Source organism: Brachycentrus maculatus, unplaced genomic scaffold (genome assembly GCF_059751285.1).
Source record: "Brachycentrus maculatus isolate JH-2025_06_01 unplaced genomic scaffold, ASM5975128v1 h1tg000190l, whole genome shotgun sequence".
NCBI lineage: Eukaryota > Metazoa > Arthropoda > Insecta > Trichoptera > Brachycentridae > Brachycentrus > Brachycentrus maculatus.
Window position 1 is genome coordinate 1030056 of NW_028280941.1, and position 23678 is coordinate 1053733.

At 32.5% G+C, this 23678-nt stretch overlaps 2 protein-coding genes and 1 long non-coding RNA gene across 6 annotated transcripts in view; 1 reads left to right on the forward strand and 2 right to left on the reverse strand.

The window, feature by feature from the left end:
• Liprin-gamma (liprin protein kazrin) overlaps positions 1-13133 on the reverse strand; it is a 320428-nt gene extending 307295 nt beyond the window's left edge. For 3 of the 4 annotated variants that reach the window (XM_088262844.1, XM_088262842.1, XM_088262845.1), the window contains exon 1: positions 12973-13127. The gene's annotated coding sequence lies outside the window, so the exon portion shown is untranslated. Of the gene's footprint in view, positions 1-12972 lie in introns of all 4 variants that reach the window. The other variant, XM_088262843.1, reaches the window with a different exon arrangement.
• Positions 13134-17385: 4252 nt separating this feature from the next.
• On the forward strand, positions 17386-19510 carry Blos1 (biogenesis of lysosome-related organelles complex 1 subunit 1). Its single transcript, XM_088262853.1, has 3 exons — positions 17386-17607; positions 17696-17768; positions 19119-19510. Exons 1-3 carry the CDS (start codon positions 17547-17549, stop codon positions 19354-19356), a joined length of 372 nt encoding a protein of 123 aa, XP_088118979.1. The 5' UTR covers positions 17386-17546; the 3' UTR covers positions 19357-19510.
• Positions 19511-21347: 1837 nt separating this feature from the next.
• LOC148307751 (uncharacterized) lies at positions 21348-23164 on the reverse strand. The gene is made up of 2 exons (XR_015837795.1): positions 22933-23164; positions 21348-21476 (listed from the first exon to the last, which is right to left on the reverse strand). It is a non-coding gene; the product is annotated as an uncharacterized LOC148307751 (long non-coding RNA).
• Between the last annotated feature and the right edge of the window lie 514 nt (positions 23165-23678).

Sequence of the window (23678 nt, forward strand, 5' to 3'; positions counted from 1 at the left end):
GAAAATCTATGATGAATAGTTCTATTAGTACAATCTTGTGGGTACCTAACAAAATACTAGTTTTTGTTAAAATACTAAACATGAAAGTCCTGATATTAAAAACTAAAATACAAATTAAAATATTTCCCAGGTTATTTTTAAAATGGCTAATACTTATTTATATACCTTCATAACATTTTTAGTGTGTCTAAATACTTCTTCACAATTGTGGGTTTTCTCCAATAAGGAGTTTTATATTGGGAGTTATTTTTACTGTTTTTTTCGACATCTCAACATAAATGAACAAAAATATGGAATTCAGGGTATTTACAGGGCTTACGACTTATCATAGACATGTTAAGTTATCACTTTAGACACGTGTAACATTCACTATTCTACACGTCATTAATCTCATGACAGAGTACATATGAGTTCACAACAGCCATCTATGTTGGATTGAGAAAGCTTTTATTAAGTAGAAACCCTTTTGTTTGGATGTATGCAAGATACGAAATCCGGATTATTTTTACATAAGTATGTATCTGTCATAAGATTAATGATATCGCTCACGTCATAAATAAAAAAAAACTTGATTTTCAGGAGATCGTTTTTAAAGTTTAAAAATATAATACAGTGTATGAAAAATAAATAAAGAGCCACTTATTGAACTTTTTACCGTGCATCAGATCTTTTTAGGTAAAACCTGAATGTTTTTTCTCCATTTAAAAAATATTCAGTTTATTTTTAAAAAATAATAAAACAATACCTTTTCTTCAAAATGCTAAAAACAACACTTTCTGCCCTGTAGAGGGTTAATCTTTAGTTAAAAATATGCCACTTTTGCTGGGATATAGTACATTTTATGGGCATTCCAAAAACATGCACAACTGAAAATTGACGATTTTTTTATATATGACGTTCTTGAAAGGAGTGAGCGATATATCAAGGAGTTTATGTAGTGTGGTTATTAATCATAGGTAGAATTGTAAATGTTGCACGTGTGTAAAGTGATCAGTTAACCAGCCTATAACAGGTGATAAGCCCTGTCAATACCCAGACTTCGATATTTATCTATGTTGACGAATTTTTTTCACTTCATATCATGATTATTGAGTTTAAATATCGGCATAAACAAAAAAACATTCTAAAACAAACAAAAAGTCTGTTATTTTTCCCTTAAGTTTATTTTGACGTACTTAGAGCTGGTGGCAGTCATTAGTAAACACTTGTCACCCCTCGAAAGACAATTAACATTCTCACACACAAGTAGTTTTCTAGCAAGTAGAACGACTTTTTACTTATTGCGCCAGTATACCAAAGAACCCTCATACGTTTCACCCAAAGCACTGGTAATAAGGGAGCAAAGTTCCAACTTACCGAGCCTTTATGGCGTTGTTCACACGTAGAACGTATTATCCTCTAAATAGACAAACATTTTGCAATCCGTGAATTTGTGAGGCCTCATTTTTCCAAAGGAAGTGCTGTTTGTTACTAAGATTTTCGTAATACGTTTGTAAATACAAAGAAGTTTTAATATATACATCGTATAATACAATAAAGTTTCTTTGTATTTACAAACATTTTTAATTTTTTTTTAAATAATTTATAGTGTTTGTAAATACAAAAAATAACTTAATGTACAGGGTGGCGCAAAATTAATCACCCTATAGGAAGATGTTACAATTTTTGCAAATGACCTCATAAGTCAATCGTATTTGACATTTGTAAACTAGACAGCTGCAGTAAACCAAAAAAATCTAATTGGCACAAAATTAATCATCCAATTTTGATTATCACTAGCTTTTTAGTAAATAAAAAAAATGAGAGTGATGGTCAAGTGACTGCCGCCAGTGTTGATACACATTTGTGCCCGTTTATCAATCTGCTTCTATACTCTAACTGTAAAGTTAGCAAAAATTTTAATATAATTGACTTATAACGCCATTTGCAAAAATTATAAAATCATCCGATAGGGTGGTTAATCTTACGCCACCCTGTACATCATCTATTAAAGTTTTTCAAAGCCTCATCCGCACCCCAATGGTGCATAGGGCATCATACAAATGCAGTGTTATCTTATTCGTTAAGACATGAAGGAAAGGTGATTAACCCTCCGCTTCAGGTACCACTCCAGGGTAATATTGAATAAATATTGGAGTGAAAAAAATCACTTTTATTTATTTGACCCCCCCTAGGATTCGAACCCGGGACCTCCAGAACGGTAGCCGAGCGTGCTGACCATTACACTACGGAGGCGGACACTATTAAAGTTTACAACCTGGTTACTAATATTCGGGGAAAAAACTATTTCGTGGTTATTTTATTTTATAAAATGCAGTCCCACCAAGAAATGCCTGTACAAAACTTGAATATAATAATTATGATTGAAATCTGTAATCTTAAAAGGCTCAAAATTAAACCATGCATATTCATTACTTCCCTTCTCTGAGTGCTCTTCATAGGGAAACTTTAGCCATTCGAAAAAAGCGTCGCCATAATAAAACCGTTACTGTGCCTAATTAGAATTCCCGAAGAAGTGAATATTTGGCTCGTTTGCATGTTAAACTTCTCGGTCAAATGTGTTTGGGAAGATAAGCGGAGGAATGACACTGAAACGAGCGGGGGTGAATAATTTACAGCCCTCCGCGCACACCCCGACTCACGCAAATACGAAGTGCCTAACTGTCTGGCTACCGATATATCGAGCAACCCCATATTTCATCCCCTGTTCTGTGATAGAACCAGTCGTATTACTTGCACGTAAAATCGAAATACTCAATACAATTTTCATTAACAAGCTTGGTCGTACTGACGTTGTAAATACAGCGAGACTTGTGCAAACATACGGTATTTACGTAACCAACCCGTGTGTGTACATGACCGTATAAATACTAAGTATATTGGTAATAATCAATGAGTTGACTGAGGTAATCCCTTAGGGTTGTACAACAGGTTAAAGCGATACAAAAGACCAGATTTTTTTATATATTTCTTCATCTTTATCCGAAACCTTGAGGTAAAGATGCAAGCCTCTTTAGAATGTTTGAAAATGATGCGGAATGCATCGAAACACGCGTCTTAATAGGTTTTAAGAAATAGTGGTATTTACCAAGTAAAACTTAAATTAAAAATTGATAGAGATTACTTCAAAGTGACTGCCAAATAAATTAATCAGTGGCGTGCACAGAGAATTAATTAGTGCAGGCAGTAGAGGTAGGTAGTAAGGTAAGCCAGTACTAGCTACTAGGGTAGGCAGTAGAGGTAGATAGTAAGGTAAGCTAGGCACTTCTTAGTAAGGTAGGGTAGGTAGGTACTGGTTGCGTTTTTATGAACACGCGTTTTATACAAAGTTTGGACAGGCACTGCTTTTCTGCCTATACGGAATGCACGCCCCTGAAATTATTGATAATAAATAATACTTAAGGTGGAATATTCGATAGCCCGCAACTTTATTTTTTTTTCAACTCAGGTAAGATTTAAAATAATTTAATTTTTTGTTTAAAATAGCGTTTTTGTATTGCAAAAAATAAGTTTTTCCTCGAAATGAATATATGATTTTGAAAAGAATAGAGTTATTGAAAGGTTGGAGTTCAAAAAAAAATAAGAATAAAAAATATTCGCCTAATTCCAATATCGTCTGCCTCCGTAGTGTAATGGTCAGGACGCTCGGCTACCGTTCTGGAGGTCCCGGGTTCGATTCCCAGGGGGGGGTCAAATAAATAAGTGATTTTTTCACTGTACCTAATATTTATTCAATATTACCCTGGACTGGTACCTGAAGCGGAGGGCTGATCACCTTTCCTTCATGTGTAAACGATCAAGATTACACTGCGTTTATATGAAGCAGTGCCCTATGCACCATTGGGGTGCGGATAAGGGTTTCAGTATTATTTATTGATTCCAATATATGTTGTGCGCGAATAACACGTGTAGATTCTCGCGCAGCCGGTCACATACTGACTTCGTATATTTGAGAGTACTCTCTTAAAACATTATCAGCACAATGCATAATGTATTTACACGTGTCATTCAATAGAGGGGGGATTATTATAAAGTAAAAGGAAAATTCACCCTTTGCCTAGCCTCATACTATTTGTCACCCCTGGTCTGAGGGTTAATTCGTTAATTCAGTCGACCGGTCATTAATGCGTCCGCCATCCCCGCCAAACACGGAGCTTAATAAACTGAACTCCGGTTATGGTAAATAAATTCACGTTTCATAAATGAAAAATGGACCGACCATTCCGCTTTGAGTATCTGGCCGAATGATTTGTATCGATTCAGCAATATGTACACAGTCTACCCTTGGCCGGGCTTAATGGAAAGTAACGTGCCAGCTTTGACAATTTGTTTGGTGAGTGATGATCGAACTGACAGCTTAGCTTCTATATTTTTCCGACATTTTAAAATACAATTAACGATTTTTAATTAAGTTATTTTATTTTTTATTTTATTTATTCGGGAATTGTTCAGCTTACATATAAAAAATGATATAATAAACAATAGTTACATTAACAATAATAAACATTACATTACATTAACAAAAAATAGTTACGTTAAAAAAAACAATTAAACAATTCCACATTTTTGTTATAAAACTATTAAAAACATTCAGAGATTAAACAAAAAAAGGGTATTATATAAAATAATAGATTTAGCAGGAAGGTGAAAGAAAGGAGAGGAATTAATAAGGGTGGTTAAAGGATTTTTTCTAGGTAAGAAGTTTAAAAATATATTAAAAAATATATTTATACTTGGTGAATACCACAATTTCTTAAAATCTATTGTGACACGTATTTCGATACATTCCGCATCATTTTCAAAACATTTGAAAATGATCCGGAATGTATCGAAATTCGTCCTGCAATAGATTTTAAGAGGTAGTGGTATTTACCAAGTAAAAATTAAATAAAAAAATGGATGGATATTATCACAATGTGACAATTGATGAAATGATGACTAACCATCGCACCACTTCCCCGTGGAGGTAGGCAGAGAGAATAGAACTCAACATCAGTCGGTCTCTGCAAACATTTATCGCGTCTTCCACATTCTTTCATCTCCTTATAAATACATGTCGATTATTCCAACTCCTGACCTGACCACGCCGTTGAAATACTTAATCACGCCAAGTTTTTTTCGGTTTTCCTCTGCTTCTATGACAAACCACATTCGTTTCATAAATTTGTTTAAATTATTTTTCTACACTAATTCGGTTCACATCCCCAAACCATCTCAACATAGTTTTCCTAATTTTAGCGAATATGCTGATCTCAATTTTGCATAATTTATTTATATTACCATTAGAACATCTATCATACATCGTTTTACATAAATAAAACTTCAAAACAAAGATCGGGCGGTAATACCTTAAAGATAAATATAATATCAAATTAATATTCGCTTTCTTTTCTTGGCTGTTATGTTTTTGCATTGAATCCAATTATGAAATGCCCTTAATCCCTTGTATTTAAAAGCTCTTTGTTTTATCTTGATGAATGATGAAATAATGATCCCTTTTGAGATACAACCTTTCCATCCCTCGAAACAAAACGCCAGAGGCTTTGTAAAATGGACATATTATTTCCAAAGTTTCCCCGCGATGGTTACGTTAAACACTTCGCAAAATCTCTTAGTGCCTGCTTTATCTTTTAAAAATACCGTTTTCTCAATGTAACGGGGAGAAGGGTGTTTACTGGGGGTTAAACTTGAAGCCGGGATATCCATTCTTATTTCTTTGTCTCAAGTTTTCGATACAAAGAATTGTGAATTATTGTGAATTCGTGGTAAAGTATTTCTGTTGCGTTACTTTTCGTTAAACCTTATTAATATTTAAGCATTATCGGAGATAATTCAACGAGGCCCCTTTCACTTGTACTACAATATTGATTATGCCATATTATTTTTTGACATCTCATCAAAGATGAAGAAGAATATGGAAGTCTGGGCATTTACGGGGCTGACGACCGTCATCGGCTGGTTTAAGTGATCACTTTACACACGTGTAACATTCACCAATCCTACCCATTATTGACAACAACACTACTCAAATTCTTGGAAATTCTATATATCGCTCACTCCTTTCAAGAACGTCATAAATCAAAAAACTCGATTTTTCAGGAGAACGTTTTTAAAGTTTAAAAATATAATACAATGTATTAAAAATAAATATCAAGCCACTTACTGAACTTTTTACTGTGCAACACATCTTTTTAAGTAAAACCTGAAGGTTTTTTCTCCATTTGAAAAATATTTAGTTTGTTTTAAAAAATAATTAAACAATACCTTTTCTTCAAAATGCAAAAACAACACTTTCTGTCCTGTAGCGGGTAAATATTAAGTAAAAAATATGCCACTTCAACTGGGATATAGTAAATTTTCTGGGCATTCCGAAAACATGCACAACTGAAAATTTACGAATTTTGATTTATGACGTTCTTGAAAGGAGTGAGCGATATATGAACCAATTTAGAAACCTTGTTCTTGAATCACTAGAACTTCACTAGAGACATCTATTGGTGAGATGTAAAGAAACTTATATATGACTCCTGTAATTGGAGATAATCCAGATTTTGTGAACAAGTATTTGGACACACTCAAAATGTTGTAAATTGATTATGCCTATAAACTCTGTCGCGAGCTTGTAGATTTTGCGTCAAAATTTATGTATTCACTTTTTTATTATTTTCTATTTTTTATTATTTTCAACGAGGCCTCTTTCACTTTTTACTTCCAATATTGATTTTCCCTTTAAACTCTTTCTCGTAGATTTTTCGCATTTTTACTATTTTTTTAACAAAAATGTTAGTGATGTTCGTTATAACCGGTCACCGAGATTTCTGTCTACCGGTTTCAAGACGTACCTGTCTCTTCATCAGGACGATCACGACATCAGAATGCAATCAATACTCGACAAAAACGTACGTGATTAAAAAAAATGTAGTTGTGTGTGTGAATAGCACTATAGTAGTGACGTGTAGTGCTGTTTGCATGCTGGTGTTGTGTTTGTCCTGACGAAGAGCAGGATACATCTCGAAACCGGAGAGAAAAATATCGGCGAGTGGTTATTTACGAAAAAAATAGTAAAAAAAGCTAAACAGAAAGTAAATGCATCAATTTTTATTTAATTAATATTTATTTATTCACATTTGGAAAAACAACAACGTGAACATGAAAGTTTTTCTCGGTCTTCTTCTGCTCCTATTAACAACTACATTCACCTCATAAACTTGCTTTACTTTTCTATTGTCACTTATTTGTTCCACATATCCAAACCATATCAACATACATTTCATAATTCTCTCGATAATGCTTATCTCAGTCTTGTATTATTTCCTTATTTCACCATTCAAACATCTATTACACATCGTTTTGGCGCACATTAATCTGAGAGATCGCATATCGATTGCATTCAGTCTACTTTCATCCTTCGTTCATACTTCAACATGTTAAAAAAAATAATAAAATACAATTTTAAACATGTTGAATAAAAAAAATCAACATGCTCAAAAAAAATTATAAAACTTTTTGGTTGGTATATTTTATTCGCAAAAATCAACCCTGAATATCTAGAAGGTATACTTTTATTTTAATAATTGTGTGAATGGTTTAGAGTGGATCTCCTGAAAATATTTCAGACAGGAAAAAAAGGAACAGGGTCGGTTGGGAATAAAATGTCAAATGGAATAAATTTCAAGTGCTTTCAGCGCAGACACGCGCGTGTTTTGAAAATGAATGAACCCTGTTTCGCGAGAAAAACTGTTATGTCTAATACTAGTTCTAAGATGTAAGAGATTTGTGGGATAAGAAAAATGAAATTCGCGCCGCGCCAGTCTGAATGTAAAACAGGATATGAACTAGATATCATGTTTCTAGAATTAAAATCGTTATTTAAAAGAATTATTTTGTACTTCTTTGTTTTATGAGGACTCGATGTCCACCTCCGTGGTGAAATAGCGTATTCAGCGTAAATTAGTGGGTGTATAATAATAAAATAAACATTATGTTGCTTTGTAATTAAAGAAACGACATTAAAAGTTTATTCTTAATTAATTATTTATAAATTACGTACACTATGACAGTTCACCCAACATAATATATTTTGCTATCTGAAGTCTTTTGTTTATTCAGTGCGACGCATGGCGACATCTGGTGGTAGATTTGCGCGATCTGCTTTACCGACTGTCACAATATTGAGAGTCGGTACATATGTAGGTACTTAATAAAATCTATAGGTAGTATTTATATATATATATATATATATATATATATATATATATATATATATATATATATATATATATATATATATATATATATATATATATATATATATATATATATATATATATATATATATATATATATATATATATATATATATATATATATATATATATATATATATATATATATATATATATATATATTTACATATACTGGTTCCAGAAATTCGAGTAGTGTGGTTGTCAATCACGAGAAAAATGATGAATGTTACACGTGTATAAAATGATAACTTAACCAGCCTGTATGACAGGTTATAAACCTTGTAAAAACCGAGACTTTTATTATTTTGTCTAAATATTAAAGTAATTCTACATAAATATACGGAGTAAAATTTAATGAAAAACTTCATCAAACAGTAAACCCCCCCCCCCCCTATAGGTACCGCGTTATCGGAGGAAAGGTTATAAGTGGTCAATGTTTTCGATTGTATTTTAACATTTGAAACAGCGGAAATAACTGAAAAGAGTCAAATACCAAATTAAAATACAATTTCAAAACATTTACCCTCTATAACGTTCTTTCCGATAGCGCGGTACCTATCTCAACGATATAATAATAAAATAATAATAAATTTGGATAACTTATAACGAGTATAGCCCCATTTTCGTAAAATACTACCTCAAGGGCGCTTCACTGTGAATGAATTGGGGAAAATATTATGGTGGAAATGATTTAGCAAACAAATGTGTTTTTAGTATTTTTCTAAAGATCGTCTTTCTCTCACTATTTCTAACCATTGGTGGAAGAGCATTCCACGCCATCGGCCCCGCAACAGCAAAGGCAATTATATAAGGGGGTTTACTGTATATATTATTTTTTTATTTACTTACGTTTTTTGTCCGCCTCCGTAGTGTAATGGTCAGCATGCTCGGCTACCGTTCTGGAGGTCCCGGGTTCGATTCCCAAGGGGGGTAATATAAATATTAGTGATTTTTTCACTGTCATATTTATTCAATATTACCCTGGACTGGTACCTGAAGAGGAGGGCTGATCACCTTTCCTTCATGTGTAAACGATCAAGATAACACTGCGTTTATATGACGCAGTGCCCTATGCACCATTGAGGTACGGATAAGTGTTTTATTATTATTTATTATTACGTTTAATATTTATGACGGTGAAACTTTCTTAATTATTTTAATTTTTTTAGATAAATAATATAAGAAAAACTTTTCGCTTATACATAAAGCTTTCTAATTTAAAATAAGGCCCGAGTGTCACTTTCCGGAATACTAAATGTTATATAAATTGCGAAACAAACTTTCCCGAAAGAGCTTTTTTCCTTGTACTTTTACGAGCCCTGCCTAGCAAATCTACTTTGCGTTGTCGGAAGGTGGAACGTGGTCCACATAACACAGAACTCGTCTGATATATAAATTGATTGAGCAAAGTTCTTTATTGTGTTTCTGGGCTGCCATATGCTGCTCTTTTTATTTAGTAAGAACGCCGAAATGGAATCTATTATATTTACGACCCGTAAAAGCCATACTTGTCCCTAAAGTAGGTCGCAAACGTATGTATATCTTGTAGCGGGCATGTTTTTTCACCAATTTAATACCAAATGTAAATGTCACTTTTCTTCTCCTTCCTGCTAAATCTATTATTTTATATAATACCCTTTTTTGTTTTTTTTTGTTTTTTTTTTGTTTTTTGTTTGTTTTTTGTTTAATCTCTGAATGTTTTTTAATAGTTTTATAACATAATCGTGGAATTGTTTAATTGGCTTTTTTTTAACGTAACTATTTTTTGTCAATGTAATGTAATGTTTATTATTGTTAATGTAACTATTGTTTTATATCATTTTTGTATATGTAAGCTGTACATTCCCGAATAAATAAATATAAAAATAAAAAAAATAAAAAAATAAAAATAAAACTTCAATCATTTTCAGATTCGAAATACATTAATTATTTATTTTGATTAATTTATGATAAAAGTGAAAGAATTTTCAGGCAACGTGTACTAAAATATAAGTGACACAAGTAGATAATACAAGTAACGATCAAGATAACAAGGCGTCGATACGATGCAGTGCCCTATGCACCATTGGGTGCGGATAAGAGTTAGATCAAAAATAATAAGTACTACAGTATTTTTTGTGTATCCAAATATTTGTTCACAAATCTGGATTTGTCCACTAAGGAGTTTTTTCTTCATATTGACATATCAACATGGAAGTCTGGATATTTTACAGGACTTACGACCCGTCAAAGGCTGTTTTAAGTAATTACTTTATATACCTGTTACATTCATCATTTTACTCATGATTGACAACCACACTACTCAAATTTCGCAAGTTGTATATATCCATTTTTGACACCTTCATTCACATGTAAGTTCTCCACACCATCTATGGTTGAGTTGAGTAAGTTTTTTTATCCAGCAGAGACCTTTATAATAATAAAAAACAATAATAATGAATTTGGTTAATTTATTTAGCTCCATTTTCGTAAAATACAACAGCGGTTTATTTTTTACTTAAGTGGTTGAGTGTTTGTGAACCGTGGGTAAAATGGTGAATGTTCCACGTGTATAAAGTGATCACTTTAACAGGTCATATCTTCTGTAAATACTTAGATTTCCATCGTCTTTTTCACCTATGTTGATAAATCAATATAAAATAACTCGTAAATGGACAAACCTGGATTTGTGGACAAAGATTTTGGACGCACTCAAAATATCGTTACAAGTTAATCGATGTACAAAGTAAAGTTGGATCAGGAGCGCAGGAGGTAGAAGAGTCACGTGTCCTTCTCTGTGTGTTGTCAATTATTCAAATAGCCGTGGGGTCAATTAGATAAAGTGGTAGTTAAGACGAGCCGTGAAGCGCGGAATGCGCGACACCGTTCCACGAGGCTAGGTATGTCATATATAGCACAAAGTGCGACTACAAGCTGGTCATTGGCTCTAATATGGTCTAATATCGCACACTCCTTTCAACAACATCATATCGCTCACTCCTTTCAACAACGTCATTTATCAAAAATCGTCAATTTTCAGTTATGCATGTTTTCGGAATGCCCAGAAAATGTACTATATCCCAGCAAAAGCGGCATATTTTTAACTTAATTTTTACCCGCTTCAGGGCAGAATGTGTTGTTTTTGAATTTTGAAGAAAGGGTATTGTTTAATTATTTTTTTTAAATATGCTAAATATTTTTCAAATGGAGAAAAAACCTTCAGGCTTTATCTAAAAAGATCGTAGTCACAAAAAAACGCACTAGAGTGTCAGAAATGAAGACTCTTAGAAGCATATCTGGCAAGATTCTACAAAACAGAATAAGGAACAACAGGATAAGGGAAATATGCGAGATTGAAGATATCGTTGGGTGGGGAAGGCAAAGAAGTAGACAATGGTATGTGCATGTGAGGAGAATGAAACCATCCAGACTCCCCCACATTGCACTGTACGGCCAACTCCAAAGTAGACGACTCCCGAGAGGATCACTAAAGAGATGGACCGATAGCTGGGAATCGAAATCGCAGGAGGCTTGTCCCTCTTAAAAACAGGCCACGAGGCCTACACCAAGCAGAAGAAGAAGAACAATTGATTAACACTACTATTAAGCCTTATCTACGACCAATGGTGCATATGGTTCTATTTCAAATTGATGAATCAATATGAGTTTTTCGAATGTTACAGGTGTGTAAAGTGCTCACTTTAACCAGCCTATGACGGTCGTAAGCCCTGTTAATACTCAGACTTCCATATTCTTCTTCATCTGTGTTGAGATTTAAAAAACTAATGTAATCAACATGAGTTTTCCGAACATAGATGGCTGTTGCGAACTCAATGATGAAGCGTCATGATATTAATAATATACATATGTATGAGTTAAATATTTGAGTAGTGTGCTTGTTTAAAATAATATATATTAGTTGCCTATGAAAATTCTCCTTGACTAGCATAAAGAAGGAAAAGAAAAACAATTTTGACAGAGAATTACTAACAAATTATATGTCTTTATTAAACTTTTTGTTAATATTCAAATAAATTTAAATCTAGTATTAATATTATCATATTCGAGACGATAGAGTCACATTTCCATATAACTAACAAAACGACAGGCTACACTTACCGATCACAAAAAAATACAACAATACTCTTTTTTGTATTCATACCATTTATCAGTTGGCCAATATAAAAGGTTTATTCTTAAATTAAATATTTATACTCAGTTTAATTATATTTGAAATAAAGAAGGAAAAATTATATTTTAATTTTTCAAGTATTTATACATGTTTTTTTTTTTTAAATTACCTGGGACCTTCATTCATCATTTCTACGAAATATTTTATTTGTACACAAACTTAAATAAATTTCAAATACTTACCAATACTGAAGTCTCCTTCGAAGTTGTAACCTTATCAAATTAAGTATTATTATAATGTTAAATTTCAGTAGATATTATAATTTAAACTTTTAAATACTACTTGTATTTAAAGCGCAGATTATTATTTTTATTATTATTATCAGACCGCGAATTATAATTTACGTATCAGGTGCCTACCTAAGCCGTCTCTCGTTTACATTAAACATTTATTATTTAATATTCCGGCATCGGAAAACGATGTATACATTTCAAATTAATGCGCAGTCAGTATTCAAACAATATCGTTATAACGTAGGCAGAAATCAAATACATGAACAGAATTATTTTACGCACATATCAATATCAAAAATAAAATTCAACGAAAAAACTATACAAATTTTCTATTCTATTAGAAAATTTCGAGGACTATTTCCACACATCCGACACCATTCGAAAACACGGTACACTTTCGTGTGGCAACACTGACCATAGATCACAGGGGAAACATCACAACTTGGAGCGAAACTCACGTGACGTAACGCAACTACACCCGCGCGAGCTACACACTGACTGAGGGGGAGTGATTCTCCACGGAGAAAATCTCCCCTAGTTTGATATCCACCAACAAAAGTACTACACGCCACTTACGCTTATTTTAAGCCCCCGTATAAAAGGATCCTAGCGTTGCCATAAAAATGTACTGAATATTTCTAGCACTTTTTACGAGCCGGCAGAAAGCTCGTTCGAACAGTTGGAATGCTCGGTTTGGGATCGGAGCAGGCGAATGGAAAACAAATGCGATACCGAGTAGAAAGAAATAGAACATCGCAAAGCCGTTTTGACGTCTTCATATTCTTACTTAATTCTTTTTTATAAAGGTCTTTATTTTGCTTGCGTTTTAAGAAAAGTGACTGCGAGAGGCCGCAAGGGGAAAACTGCGCCGACGCAGGACGCCTTCTCGAAAGGACACGGTTAACAAAGAGTGAACTGGGGTTTTAAACCCTACAATAAAAAAACGTATGAGCATCAAACGCATTCGGCCATTTACGAAGATTCGCTGCAGTGGCACAAATCAGAGTAATCGTTTATAATCGCTTTCCTAAAAAAAATGTAGTGTTGGACTGCAACACTTTGCTATATCGTGGATATACTGGCAAAAAAGTTAACTCTAAAATCCATGTTCGAATAATCGCTGTTATTTAAATCTTTTAGCCTGAATAAAATACCCGCTATAAAACTTAAAGTTGAATTTACTTTTAAAACCACATAAGTATGACATTTCGAACTGCTTAGAGTATTTTGCCAGTTTATAGATCGTTGTAAACTTTATAATTTGCATCCTGAAGTCGAAATTGCATATTTTCAATTTAAAGTTTTTTACCAGTATACCCATGTTTGATCAATGATTGGTTGAACATATTTTCTTGCCAGTGTCCTGTGCACCATTTGTAAGTAAGTGTAATTCGAAGTAGAATATATTTTTGCTCACCAAATAATTATCTTTTCTTTCTATATTTTTTAACTAATTAATTTTCATTTTTTCACTCTAATTATTTATTTTATATTACCCTGGACTGATACCTGAAGCGGAGAGCTGATCACCTTTCCTTCATGTATTGACGATCAAGATAAGACTGCGTTTATGTGATTTTGTGCCCTATACACGATTGGGGCGCGGATATGGGTTTGAGGAAGAAATAATTATCTAAAAATAAATATAAATACGCGATCAAGAATTCCTCTGTCTTCCTCTGTTTCTATTAGTCATCACGTTCACCTCATAAATACGCTTAATTATTTTTTCATTCATATCATAGTAAACCAAATTTATGAGGCGAATGTGGTTGGTAATACAAGCAGAGGAAAACCGAAGTAGGCTTGACTTCCTCAGGTATTTAAATACTTGAAAGTGGTCAGGTAAAAGTAGGAATCTCTCTGTTGCGTGAAGATTAGTTAGTTTGTTTTTTACATATATATATATATATATATATATATATATATATATATATATATATATATATATATATATATATATATATATATACATATATATATTTATATATTATATATATATATATATATATATATATATATATATATATATATATATATATATATATATATATATATATATATATATATATATATATATAAAAGGAAAATAAGGCTGAACGAGGAATAATTGAAAAGATTAAGAAGAGTTCTTTACGGCGGTATGGACATGTGGAGCGAATGGATAACGAGAGAATGACTTAGAAAATATATGTGGCGAATGTGAGAGGAAAAACAGAACGAGGACGACCGAAAAAGACTTGGCACGATCAGATCAACCAGAACCTTAAATCTGGCGGTGTCAAAAGTCTGCGTAATCGGAGGGCATGTATGACTAGATGTATGGATGTGAAGGAGGCGAGGAGTGTATGTCAGGACAAAAGAGTGTGGCGTTCCATCCTCTCTGCCTACCCCTGCGGGGAAACGGCGTGATGGTAGTAGTATATATATATATGTTTGTATATATATCTATATATATATATATATATATATATATATATATATATATATATATATATATATATATATATATATATATATATATATATATATATATATATATATATATATATATATATATATATATATATATATATATATATATATATATATATATATATATATATATATATATATATATATATATATATATATATATATATATATATATATATATATATATATATATATATAATGGTATCACAACTGCGTGCATATTGGAATTATAAAAAAAATCAGATTCAAATGAGAGTCTGTCTGGATTCGTATGTTATAAAAATAATAGTAATTACATACATATTTTGAGTCGCTACAAAAGTTGGATTTGTTGCACTTAAGTGTTAGTCATAGTAATAGTTTTTATTAATATTGTAATATTCCATCTGTGTTCAGATATCAATACACAAAAACAGAAGATTGTTTAAATTTCTGTTTTTTTATGTGGAAAAGATTAAGATGCTAGAATATTGTATGCAATAGGCGCATAGGAGATATTTACATCGTGATTATATTGTACTTTCTATGGAAATAAAACTCATCGAGTTGGGAATATAGATTTCTGGGTATTTACAGGGCCTACGATCTATAACTAGGTGGTTTAAGTGATCACTTTATTTATTACAGTAATATAACATTAACCATTATAATCGTGATTAAAAACCACATGGTCAATAAGGTTATATTATTTATTGATTCGGCATTAACTTTGTGGAATGACATATTTAAATATTTTACTTAGCACCTGTAGATGAAAACATTTGTAGTTTTCGAAACAAGTCGTGTGTAATGAAATAATACTTATTTAGGGGTATTATCAGGGTGGTACAAAATTGATCACCCTATCGGAAGATGTTATAATTTTTGCAAAAGGCGTTGTACGTCTATCATATTTGAAATTTATGAACCAGGCAGCTGCAGTATATGTACAAACAAATTGATAAAACGGGCACAAAACAGAAAAAATATAAAGGTCCAAATAAAGATTTCCACAATTCATTTTTTTTTTCAATTTAGTAAAAAAGTTATTCATAAACAAATTTTAATGATTAACTTTCGCCACCTTGAATTTGTTTGTATACTGAAGCTATCTTGTTCAGTAATGTTAAATATGATTGACACAAAACGCCATTTGCAAAAGTTATAACATCTTCCAATAGGGTGATTAATTTTGTGCCACCCTTTACAAAAAAAAATATTTGAAATATTCATTGTGGTTGTTATGATTAGACTGGTTTTACATAGATCCTTTTAGATTGAGGTATATCTTACATACGCGAACCGTAAGCGGGGCCAGCCGTGATGAATATTTTCAAATTATAAGAGATGGATTTAGAAAAAAAGAATCAGGCAATGAGTGAAATAAAAAGTATAAATAACCTAAATAAATTCATGTTTATTTGCACGCGCACATTATCTGAACTGAAAAAAAAAATAGCAATGAGTGAAAGGTAAAGAAGAGGAATGTTGGGCATATTCAAATCGTTTAAATTGTCCAATGTTTTACTGTCCAAACAATTTCTAATGCAAGAATGTCACTGAAATAGTAATAAAATATGATTTTTTTTAGAGAATGGTCGTTTAACTATTTTCCCTGTTATGTTTTGTAAATTGTCAACTCGATTTTATTTTTATTATTGTCTTTTTTCTCTTCTTCGTGAGTCAAAATCTGTGTGATGATTGGTTTGCTACATTCATGGTATCCACCGATTCTGTCCTCCATCCGACTCTTCAACTCAGCGTACCAGCTAATAACCATGAGATAATTTGGTTCATGTATTTTAGCGGTGTCGATCTCTGTAGTTTGTGCCTTCGCATATGCCCTCCGCAACCTCAAAAAGCAGGCCTGGGTATCTTATATTATGGCTTATCCATTTGGCTCGCTGTCGTGCTACTTTATTTAGTAAGCATAGACTCCCTAGCCCTGCTTAATACCTCGTTGTTCCTTACATGTTCCGACTAATGAATCCCCAACATGCGTTCGTAGCATCATATCTCAAACGCCTCCAGCAACCCGTTCTTCCTGTCCGATGGTCCACGTTTCGCTTTCATATAACTGTATTCTCCAGACTAGAGATTTAATTAAGGTTTTTGTTATTTTTTTAACTAATATTACTAGATTATTTTTTTATACATATTGGATTCCCTAGAATTTAGAAAACAAAAGTAGATCGGTAAGTACTTTATTAGTGTTGTTTTTTTTGTCTCGTTTTTTTTTTGCTGTAGCATCTCGTTGTCGTTTTTCTTCTATGGTTTAAATATTGTTATTTCGTTATCTGTCAATTTGACGTAGAGATACAGAATCATCGTGACAGCTCCTTATTTTTTCTCTCTCTATTCCTTTGATTAAAATAGGATTCCTGTAAAATTTATTTACGTAAGGTTTGTTTTTTTTAATCTTATCGCATTGATAAAAATATCATGTTGTCTTCGTTAGTTCGCGAACATCAAGGTAAACAAGCTGCCAAAAAAGCTGCCCAGGGTTCGTAATCTGATATATATATTATTTTTATTGTGTATATATTTATTTATTTACACAATTGCGTATTTCAATGCCTTTTTATTTTCAGAACAAAAGAGAAAGGAGGCCGTGGCTTCAGCTAATAATCTAACTCAGGCATTGGTTGACCATTTAAATGTTGGGTAAGTGTTATTACTCTTAATCAATTGCTTAATGTCTACAGAGGCTTATCTGCCATTATGTGGGACAAATGGAATGATCACAACTTATTTTACTAATTTCTAATATATTTTTTGGGGGTACTTTCTATCAAAACATCTGTCAATTTAACCCTACACTACGGGACTTATTTCAATATACTTTAACACATCGTTGTCGGGCAGTTTTAACATCAGCCCCAACCCTAATTATACTCGGACAGTCTTCGGCCCAATCCTCAGTATACTAGTCACAAGTAACCGCAAACCCAATTCCCATCTTAACAATGTTTTTTGACATCTCTCGCGCTCTAACAAAAGTAAGCAAATAGATTGCTTTTAACCGTCTCCCGCTCTCTACCAATAGTATGTAAAATACGCTTTTAAGCGTTTCCCGTAAAGAATGTGTTAATACGGGACTATCGTAAACTGTACGAAGATAAGAAAATAATAATAATAATAAAACCCTTATCCGCACCCCAATGATGCATAGGGCACTGCGTCATATAAACGCAGTGTTATCTTGATCGTTTACACATGAAGGAAAGCCGAGCGTGCTGACCATTACACTACGGAGGCGGACAGATAAGAAAAACTCACACTTTACTAAAACATTTAAAAAATGAGTGCAACATGTTTTTTGAGAACTTAGTATGAGATACTAACATAAAAAATATAGGTGAAAAATTAACACATTATTTTCGGGAAACGCTTAAAAGCGTCTTTTACATACTGTTGATGGAGAGCGGGAGATGCTTATAAGCGTTCTATTTGCTTACTTTTGGTAGAGTACGAGATGCCTAAAAACCTTGAACAGATCAGAATTGTGTTTGCGGTTACTTGTAATTAGTATACGACCCTAATTACTACACTAATTAGGGTCCGGGTTGATGAAAAACCGCCCGACAACGATGTGTTAAGATACATGCTAGTTATCACTATATTCTTTAATTCAATTCAATTCAATTCATTTTATTCAATAATTAATATATACATTACAAACAAACATTTAAGGCGTATACATTAAAAAAACAAATTAAAAATTACACAAGAAGACTCTTGTTAAATGTGTAGAAGAATCTCGCTTCGGAAAACTCCGGACACATGGAACAGATCAATATCCAATGTGATATTGTTCAACATAGCGGTAGCTCTTCCTACAGGCATAACCATCGGCAGGTTGGTCCTGTGTATAGGAATGTGAATGTCTTTTCATGTGTTGCCTCGGTGCTCCTCACAGATTGATTAGATGTCCGTCGTAAATTTTACAAAAGTCCTGTAATCTAGGGCTAATTAATAAACATTTAATAATTCATAAGTAATGTTTTGTTTTAGCGTCGCCCAAGCGTACTTGAACCAAAAACGTTTGGACGCTGAAGCTAAGCAACTGCACCAAGGAGCTATTGGGTTTGCTAAGCAGACCCAACAGTGGTTGACCTTGGTGGAGAGTTTTAGCAGTGCACTGAAGGAAATTGGCGATGTAGAGAACTGGGCGCGAAGCATTGAAACTGATATGAGAGTTATAACGGAAGCACTGGAATGCGCATATAAAGTCACCCAAGAAACTCCATGACGGTGAATTTAGTGTGATTATTTACACATCAAAACATTTAAGACTACGGTGTTTAATAATATAAGTTTAATTTGTAATATAAGTTGGTTGTCTGACACCTAACCTAGGTCGTTTGAAAAAATTATACATATTAAAAACTCAAGTTTTTCGGAAAGGAATAAAAGAATATAGTGTTTTGAAAAATAAATATGTACATAATAATAATTGGTTAATCAGGTTGAATAGTGTATTAAAACGAAAAATTATTATGTTACTAGATATTCTTACAATAATAATTTGTCTTTAAAAAATATTAAAATAATTTACCTACCTTCAAAAACATCATTGATTCAACTGTGCGACCATGGAATCATACAAACATTAAAGGCTTATTGCCGTAGGCATATTCGTGTACGAATTATAGGCGAATTTGATGAAATTCAAGATCATTCCAATGCGAATGTGATTACAAAAAAGATTTATCTACTTGATGCCTACATTTGCTAGCAATATCATGGAAGCATGTATCTAAAGCTTTTTTAACCCTTAATAACTAAACATTCGTCTGGCGGACTACGTAATTAAAAACGTGAAATTTAATCAAAATTATTTATTAAAAATAGGAACCGGTTACACGGCACTTAAGTTTGATTTATTAGGAATGAATGTAAGAGACATTAAACAATTAATGACTATTCCGCACAGCATATGTCAACATTGTGCGATCCACAAATGGCATTGAATCTACAAGTATAGTTTAGTTATCTAGTGTTAAAAAAGGTGGATTTTATAAAATAAATTATGAAATTCCTGCATTTGAAGAACTTGATCTTACAGATAAGGTAAACTAAAGCATTTAAGGTGATATGCCTATAGGTGAATTTGAAATTTGGGTAAATATCGATAATGATATTGAAGTGGTAGCTACAATGGCATTAACGGATATGTGTAAACTAGCTGATGATTCAAAATCGAAATTGAGTGATCACAAAAATGAATTTTTTGAATCTCCAACCAATGCCCAGATGAAAGATGCAGATGCATTGCGAATCCTTCGTCGCAGTGTTCAATACAGGGCATCAAATTTTGAAAAACATTACGAATATGAGGACTTTATTCAAGAGTTATTAACCTTTTGCGGTCCAAGCAAATCTTGGTGATTTTTTCTTAATATCAATGTTATTTTATATTAATTTTTGACATCTCATCAAAGATGAAGAAGAATATGGAAGTCTGGGCATTTACGGGGCTGACGACCGTCATAGGCTGGTTTAAGTGATCACTTTACACACGTGTTACATTCACCAATTCTACCCATTATTGACAACCACACTACTCAAATTCATGGAAGTTCTATATATATGAACCAATTTAGAAACCTTGTTCTTGAATCACTAGAACTTCACTAGATACATCTATTGGTGAGATGTAAAGAAGCTTTTTATTAAGCAGAAACTCTTATATTAGTATGTGAGATCCGAATCCTGGATTATAATCACACACATGAGAAACGCCAGAAAATACCATTTTCATTTTTATTATTAAGCTTAAACCAGCCTATGACTCGCCAGCCCCGTAAATGCCCAGACTTCCATATTCTTCTTCATCTTTGATGAGATGTCAAAAAATAATATGAAAAATAACTCCTGTAATTGAAGATAATCCAGGTTTTGTGAACAAGTATTTGGACACACTCAAAATGTTGTAATTGTTATTTTATTTCTCGTTAGTTTGTTTTCATACTGTACAGGTTGTTTATAAATAAATAAACTTGTTTTACTACATGCATTATTATTTAATAGTTATAAAAAAAAACTATGTGTAAAATTCATCCCATTTATCCTATCTTTGATAGAAACACCATTATCTTTTTATACATTCTATAACATGTTGTAATATATTCATTTTATAACATAATTACATAAAACACTAAATTTATTTTATCCTTCTGATAATTTATGTTGAAGTTTTGTTTTCTTTCAGTTATTATCCATTTTTATTCCTTTATTTAACAGTTATAAAATTTAGGATTTAAATAAGTCTATATTATTTTTTTTCATTTCTTCACTTATATTTCAAATATTTATTTTATTATCCGCATGGCGTTCTTCTGTGATAGCGTTTCACACCAATGAAGAATACTGTAAAAAAAGATAAGTGATTTTTTTTTTAATTAAGTAATGCAGCATTAGAAATATTATTTCATTTTATCTGTATTAATTTCTAGTATTGCATGATAAATATAAAATCATTAATCAGATGCATTATAATATGCATAATCTTTTATATATGATATGTATGTAAGTTTAGTGAAAATTATTAGAAAAAATGTATCAAAATTATTCATAAAAATTTTAATATGCAGAAGTAGCAATCTAGACACGGGCTATCAAATCAAATAAAAACTTCTTTAAAAGAAAAGAAAGGATGTAAGAAGAAATAATGCAAGGCTGTGATAAGCATTACCGATAAAATTAAGAAAGATGTGTTGAGATAGTTAGGGCATGTGAATTGAATGAGTAAAGAAACAAATATAAGAGGCGATATGGTTGGTAATAGGAGAGGAAGTCCGAGGAAAACTTGTCATGATCAAGTATTTCAAATACTTGGACATGCTCAGGTCAGGAGTTGGAACAATCTGAGGGGAGGTATAAGAATAAATGCGGAAGAGGTGAAGATTGTTTGCAAAGACATATTGGTGTAGCATTTTATTCCACCCCTTTGGAAAATCTCGACGTGATGGTTAATTAGTTTATTTTAAATAAATCATTACTTAATTTGATTTTTTGATTCATTCATTAACATCATGTCAATCAGTGTATAAATATGGTTATGTATTACGTATTTCTAGCTTTTTATATATTTGACATCAGAAACTTAACATGGAACTAAATATAAATCGAGAAAAAGTAACAAATCCCATTCCTATTGGGTAACTGAAAAAATAACAGTTACCCGTTAGTCGCATCTCTAATTAGGATAGACTACTAATTACTGAGTAACTAATTGATGATTAAAGATGACACTTGATAAAAATCATGAAAAATAAGTTTAAAATTGGTTTGTGGTGTGGGTTAAATATTGTTTTAGCCAGTTTTGTGATAATCTGCAAATTGGACACCATGACCACCAAAAAACACATAACAAATAAGTATCAATAGTGCCAAACATTTTCCTAAAATTGCACAATAAGCACCCTTGAGGTAGTATTTTACGAAAATGGTACCATATAAATTATCCAAATTTATTATTATTATTAACTTCTTCTCCGTCTTATTCCTCATTGCTGAGGGTTGTGACCCTTGCAGAAGCAAAGACTCTTCTCCAGTTATCCCTTGCAGAAGCAAAGACTCTTCTCCAGTTATCCCTTGACTGCGCTGCACGTAGCGCTCCAACCACTGAGGTGCCTGCTGCTTCCTTAATTTGATCGGTCCATCGTGTGGGGATCTTCCTCTCCCTCTCTTTCCCTCCAAGCTACCGATCACAACTAGTCGTTCCAGGCTATCCTCGTTGCCACGCGCAACGTGTCCAAAGAACTGGAGAATCCGTCGGGTACAAATATTGTTAACAAGAAACATGATTTATTAAATATCTTACTCAGTGTCAGAACTGCAACAATAATCAAAGCAACTATTGTATGTTCCTCGTAAAATTTGTTAATTGTTCCTGCTTGTTTTCCTGAAGGTTGTGCCATTTTCTAAACAAAATATAACTAGAGTCAAACCGTTACCAAAAAATTACTGTCAGAATGAGATCATTTTTAATCAAAGAAAAGAAAATTTAAAACAAAACCCTCTTAAAATACATGTCAAGCTTGTCCAATTGTAGATTTCATTTGTATATATTCAAATACAGAATAAATATAATTAGTGCTTATATATTAGTATTGTATATATTCTGGCCAGCTCAGCATATACGCAACATATTTTTAGTATAATAAATTTATTAAGAAAATATAATAATTTAAGAGAATTCATTAATATTACATTAATTTTATTAATATATTGTGTATTTTCTGGAAAATTTGAGTGCTGCCGACGAATTGTCAGCAGTGGTCATCCTGGGGGGCGTAAACCTTGTAAAATACTTGTAAAAGAGGCAAGCTCCATTAAGGCTTTCGAGAGGCATGTAGAATACATGGCCTAGCCAACTGAATCGCCTTTACTTGACGACAGTTGTGACCAAGATTTGCTGCGTCCTACGCCTTATCTCTTCATTCCTCACAAAGTCAAATCACCGCACACCTAAAACTTTTCGGACACCTATTTGCAAATCCAAGTACACGGTTGCTCTGGGCCCTTGTAACGTGCCATGTTTCACAGTTGTATAAGAGAATAGGAGCA

What these genes read in the sequence shown, in the direction of transcription:
- Blos1 (XM_088262853.1), top strand. Translation starts at nt 17,547, where the DNA reads ATGTTGTCTTCGTTAGTTCGCGAACATCAAGGTAAACAAGCTGCCAAA. An exon ending in TGCCAAAAAAGCTGCCCAGG is followed by an intron (nt 17,608 to 17,695) that starts GTTCGTAATCTG and finishes TTTTATTTTCAG; the next exon opens with AACAAAAGAGAAAGGAGGCC. An exon ending in GTTGACCATTTAAATGTTGG is followed by an intron (nt 17,769 to 19,118) that starts GTAAGTGTTATT and finishes GTTTTGTTTTAG; the next exon opens with CGTCGCCCAAGCGTACTTGA.